General features: G+C 35.2%; 1 protein-coding gene across 4 annotated transcripts; it reads left to right on the forward strand.

Annotated features, from left to right (window-relative positions):
- The first annotated feature begins 305 nt into the window (after positions 1 to 305).
- LOC124836858 (protein FAR1-RELATED SEQUENCE 6-like) lies at positions 306 to 5,510 on the forward strand. 4 transcript variants are annotated; one of them, XM_047312094.2, is made up of 2 exons: positions 306 to 541; positions 3,355 to 5,510. In XM_047312094.2, exon 2 carries the CDS (start codon positions 3,355 to 3,357, stop codon positions 5,356 to 5,358), a length of 2,004 nt encoding a protein of 667 aa, XP_047168050.1. In that variant the 5' UTR covers positions 306 to 541; the 3' UTR covers positions 5,359 to 5,510. The 4 variants fall into 4 exon arrangements, with proteins under 4 accessions (XP_047168050.1, XP_047168049.1, XP_047168048.1 ...); XM_047312093.2 differs by having other exon boundaries at positions 306 to 537; XM_047312092.2 differs by lacking the exon at positions 306 to 541 and adding an exon at positions 632 to 768.
- The last annotated feature ends 525 nt before the right edge of the window (positions 5,511 to 6,035 follow it).

Genomic DNA, 6,035 nt, shown 5'->3' on the forward strand with positions numbered 1-6,035 from the left:
TCTCTAACTTTTCCTTTCTTTCTCTTATTTTGTTACATTATTCATTATATTTTTATTTTCATATATCAAATTATCTAAAACATCTTGAAAGGGTATAAAACTTGTTTTTATAAGCTTAATTTAGTTAATAGTCAATTCGTTAAAAGATTATTGTTTAATTACATGTTATATTTCAATTCACTCTTCTCCTAACAAAGTTAAACAAGTTTTTCAATGGACAAAAACTTTGGATATAAAACATAATTAACACAAAAATATTTGCTACTACATTAAATATTTGAAAAACGAAGTTTTGTGATGCGTAACAGTTCATTTTCTGTTCAACTAGACGAGAATGGCTCCAAGATGCTATTGGTCTCTGAAAAAGAAAAGAACAAATGAAGTGAGAAATGAACTGAGGGTCATTTCCCCTTAAATTAATGCATTTTGAAATAAAAAAAGATGGTGGGAGTGGGAAGTGATGAGCATGCTTTTTTTGCCACCGTCAAGTAGCAGCGCTGACCGTGCCACAGCCACCGCAACCGGAGTGTGATCAAAGTAGGTATTTTTTCAATTCACAGACCTATTCAGCTTTTCACAATGTTCACTGTGCACTCACTCCTAATATTTCTTCATGATTTTCAATTTCATTGCGCGTGGTTTAAGTTTCTCTATGTGATGTGTGCATGAGCGTAAATCACCGAGTTTGTTTTCCTCTAGTACTGTTTGATGTTATAACTACCTTTGATTTTACAGGGGAAGTAGTTGTTGTTGTTGTCGTCTTCAAAGGTTGTTTCTCATTCACCACTAGATGTTGTCTATTTTTGTTTCTTATGATTGTACTACTTAACACAGGGAAAATTAGGTTCAAGGTGGCCTGATCAAACGGTTTAGACTTTATATTTTGATAAAACACAAGCGTAGGCACGATAAACTGGCCACTTTAACTTTTTTACTCTAGAACTTCTAAATTTGAGGCTTTATGCACCACATATACTAAACTAACTAACTATGAGTGAGGCTCCTGGATTTGCAGAGGTGTGAGGGTTATTGTACACAACCTTCTTCCCCTTGCTTATGCAAAGAAATTGTTTTTGAATTCAAAACCATGACAACCTGGTCACAAAGGTAACAGGGCTCGCCCTCACCCTAGATATGTTAAATTAGAGTCAAAGTTGTTGACTGTGTGTTTTTTAATCCTAAAACAGTCACGGTGGTGAGTTGTCAAAGCAAGTTCCCAACCAAATAACCTTCTCATATTACCTCTTCAGTGTAGAATTGCAAGTGAAATTGGTTGTGTTTGATACTTAAGTGGAAAATTGGCATTGAAATTGGTCGTGTGTGTTTTTTCAATATAATTGCAATGGACGAGGTTCCCATCATTGTTAGTCGGAGAGATTTAGATGTATATAACTAACCTTACCCTGTCCCATATATTCTAAGAACCCAAACGTTTGTGTAGTTAACAAGTCTCCTTTATATTTAAGGGGGGTATTCTTCTCTTTATTCCATTTTCCAAAAACAAAACTCGTCCGTTTCCTCCTGTGTATACGTTGATTGTTGGGACTTGCAATGTTGACATTGATATGTCTCTGTCTTTGTGCTTTATAGATAACATCTTATATCCCTGATTGCTTGATGAGCTTTGATTGTACTATACCATGATATGTCTAGCATATTTTCTTACTATTTGTATTATCTAATTGAAATCTTAATGGCAAAATATGTCATTGCCAAAGCTCTGTATCTTCCTTCTAATCTTTGAGAAATTTTTAATTTGATGACAGTACTGTGTTGGACTTTGTACTTAACCTTAAGCAGCAGAAGAGGACTTTTAGGCATTTAGCCCTTCCACTTTCGGGAAACATTTACAGAAATATCTATGCATGTTTTATGCAGACACTGGTGTGTTCTCACCTGATTCTGTGTCTTTTTAGTAATTAGATTGTAGAGTGTACTTTGAACCAATATTTAAGTCATGGTGCTGAACAGCAATTTATTTTTCATGAATTGGATTTTTTACATGTTTTGTATCCTCTTAAATCTTTATACTAAAATAGTCAAAAGTGTGACATAGATATGTTCATGCATCAATGCTGTCAATTGCGGAAGCTTGTCCACCATATAATATGGTGGATGGCATTACAGACAAATAGAGGAAGCACAATAGCTTAATGAAAAGAAATATATAAAAGACACACAAATATTTGCTAAATAGTAAATGTTATAAACTATAGAAAATAATAACACATATCAAGATAAAAAAAAGTTAGCAATATATTCTAAGAAATAGAATCATCAAAGTCTCAACCAAAATTTCAAGGAAAGATAAACACCACACAACTAAAGAAATCCTAGAAGAAATGAGAAAGAGATGAAGTTAAAAACTGATTCAAGAAAATGAGAAAAAAAAGATGTTAAAAAAACTGAAGAAAATAGATGTTGACAAACTGAATAAAAAAAAACTAAAGGAAAAGAAAAGAAACATAGAGAAGAGATTTAGAACAAAAATGAGCAACTGGAGAATAGATAGAAGAGAAACCAGAAAAAAGGGAAAGAAGAGATTTAAAATTGACAGTGTTTGCAGCCACCAATTATTTGTATGTAAGTACGCACGTGTGTGTGTATGAAACATAGCAAGACAAAAACTGTTCATATCTGAATCCATGAGAGTGCATATTTTTGCACTAAGTCAATAACAAACTCACTCGATCTTTTGACAAACCCATTGGAAAGTTCCAAAGCTTTCTTTAAGATCAAGTATTTTAGTTGTACAGTGACACTCAATAAGATTAACATATTCATAGGTCTCACACCCCCATCTGTACAGGCGTGTCTGTTGTGTGATTGGTTTAGTTCAGAAGCAGTAGGTCCCTTTATTCCTGTTTTGTTATGTGTGCATTTTGCTCCAGAAAAATCCTTCCAAGGTTTTGCGGAGCATTGGTTGTGTGTGGGGGTCTCCTATCCTATCCAACTGTAGAGTAGTTTCCATGGTTCACAGTTTTGGTAAATGATATTAAGCTAAAATTTTGTGACAATATGTAGTTGACACCATTATTTTTTATTGCTGAATGGTTTCACTTTCCGTATCTTTTTACCCTTTAACATGTTTGGGATATGAGCTTTTATTTCAGATAGACAAAATGGGCGACCTTGTTTTATTCAATTTTCTAGTGGCTCCCTATCTCACATATTTCCCTTTGAGAGGATATATTAATTTCCCCCTATCTGTACTTTTCATCTTTCCTTTGTTTATTAATTTTTCTTTATCAATACAAAACATTTTTTATGCATTTATTCCCAAAGACTATAAATGGTATGACTGTAGCCTTTATTGATGATCAGTTTTCTTAAATTCACTTTATTTTATTTTAGATGGAAGAAGTTTGTCTGAATAGTGAGCCATTTTTTGATGAAAGCGATGATGTTGATGTGGAAGGCTCTTCTGTAGTAGAACACGGGCTTGAATCTTTAAATTCAAAACCGAAAAACCCTCCAGTTCCAACAGTGGGTCTAGAGTTTGATTCCTTTGAGGAAGTTTACAACTTCTACAATATCCATGCAAAGGAACAAGGCTTTGGAATCAGAGTTAGCAATTCATGGTTTAGATCAAAGAAAAAAGAGCGCTATAGGGCAAAACTTAGCTGCAGTAGTGCTGGTTTTAAGAAAAAAAGTGAAGCCAATAATCCAAGACCAGAAACAAGAACTGGCTGTCCTGCAATGATAGTGATTAGAATGGTTGAGTCCAGGAGATGGAGAATAGTGGAAGTTGAGCTTCAACACAACCATCAAGTGAGTCCACAGAGCAAACAATTTTACAAGTCACACAAGAAGATGGTCCTTGAAGCTAGCAAATCACAACCACCTCCGGAGCCAGTAACAGAAGTACACACCATCAAGTTGTATCGAACAACTGTCATGGATGTTGATTACAATGGTTACTCAAATTCTGAAGAAAGCCATGACACCAATTTTGATAAATTTAAATATTTGGAACTTAGAGAAGGGGATGCCAGTGCTATATATAATTATTTTTGTCGAATGAAGTTGACTGATCCAAATTTTTTTTACTTGTTTGATATTGATAATGATGGGCACCTAAAAAATGTTTTCTGGGCTGATTCCAGGTCAAGGATTGCTTATAATTACTTTAATGATACAGTTACAATAGACACAACTTGTTTGGCAAACAAATATGAGATCCCTTTGATATCGTTTGTTGGTGTAAACCATCATGGACATTCTGTATTATTGGGCTGTGGCTTCCTTGGACACGAATCAGTGGATTATTTCGGATGGATATTCAAGGCATGGCTTAAGTGTATGCTTGGTCGTCCTCCACATGTTGTTATTACTGACCAGTGCAAGCCATTGCAAATTGCAGTTGCTCAGGTTTTCCCTCATGCTCGTCATTGTTATTCTTTGCAGTATATCATAGAAAGAGTTCCAGAAAAGTTGGGAGGGTTGCAAGGATACGAAGCAATCAGAAGACAGATGTATAATGCTATATACGAGTCATTAAAGATAGTTGAGTTTGAATCTTCTTGGGCTGATATGATTAAATGTCATGGACTGGGAGATAACAAGTGGCTTCAGACATTGTATAAGGATCGGCATCTATGGGTCCCTGTGTACCTAAAAGACGTTTCTTTGATAGGACTGATCTCAACTAAAGAAAATGAGGGCCTGACTGCATTTTTTGATCGTTATGTGCATAAACACACATCCTTTAAGGAATTCCTTGACAAGTATGACTTAGCTCTACACAGGAAGCACATGAAAGAAGCCATGGCAGATTTGGAGACTAGAAAAGCAAGCTTTGAATTCAAAACGAGATGTAATTATGAGGCCCAACTCTCAAAGGTGTACACAGAAGAAATCTTTAAAAAGTTTCAAGTAGAGGTTGAGGGCATGTATTCTTGCTTCAACACAAGACAGGTTAATGTCAACGGATCTATAATAACATACATTGTGAAAGAAAGAGTTGAAGTTGAGGGGAGCGAGAAGGGAGTTAAAAGTTTTGAAGTTTTATATGAGACTACAAAATTGGATATTCGTTGCATTTGCAGTTTGCTCAATTACAAAGGATATCTGTGCAGGCATGCATTGAATGTTCTCAATTATAATGGCGTTGAGGAAATCCCATCTCGGTACATCCTACGCCGTTGGACAAGGGATTTCAAGCATTCGTGTAATCAATTCCATGCTCCTAGTAATACTGATATCTACAACCCTGTGCACTTGTATACCCATCTGTTTAACAGTGCTCTTCCAGTGTTAGAAGTAGGGGCACAGTCACAGGAGCATTATATGGTTGCTCTAAAGGAATTGGAGGAGTTGCTAGATAAGTTTGATATAGAGGATAGTAACTCAATGTAACTAATCAATACAAGATCCTCATTCCCCACATATAACGATTTTACTCCTAATTGACTGTTTATAAGCTTCCTGTGCTTGGTTTATAAAAGATTTTGTGCTACTGATGATTGTATAAAATGAAATGGCAATTCCATACATTTTCTTTTAAATGATTTTGGATCTGTTGATACTAATGCATAAGTAAGCACTCTAGCTTTTCACCTTTAAATTGTATTAGGCATTATTATAATCATCAACCTATTCATCAGCATTTGCTTCAAACAGATGCCCTTTTGGGAGAGTTTTTTTCCCCTCAGTGAGTCAGCTTTATGCTCCATTTCAAAATGATTTTTACAACTACTTCTAAATATTGATACTACCAGTCATTGAGAAAATAAGATGCATTCTTTGAATTTGTCTAAGACTAGCATATTGATACTACCAGTCATTGAGTAAATAAGATTACTTTCACATCAAGTTACATACGGCCTGATGGGGATCAAGAAGGAAGTATTGCCAGAAGAAAGGAGAGTCCAAGAGGCAACCACAAAGCCAAAGAGTGGATTGTCTAGAAAACAAAAAGGAAAACATCAGGGGTAGCAAAAGGTAATGTTGAGCTGCCAAAATTAGTTATAGAGTGATAAGTCCGGTAGTACTATACAGAAAGAAAGAGATACTTCTTATCCAATGAAGGTCTA

The sequence above is a fragment of the Vigna umbellata genome, chromosome 7 (genome assembly GCF_029865625.1).
Source record: "Vigna umbellata cultivar VRB3 chromosome 7, Vumbellata_1.0, whole genome shotgun sequence".
Taxonomy (NCBI): domain Eukaryota; kingdom Viridiplantae; phylum Streptophyta; class Magnoliopsida; order Fabales; family Fabaceae; genus Vigna; species Vigna umbellata.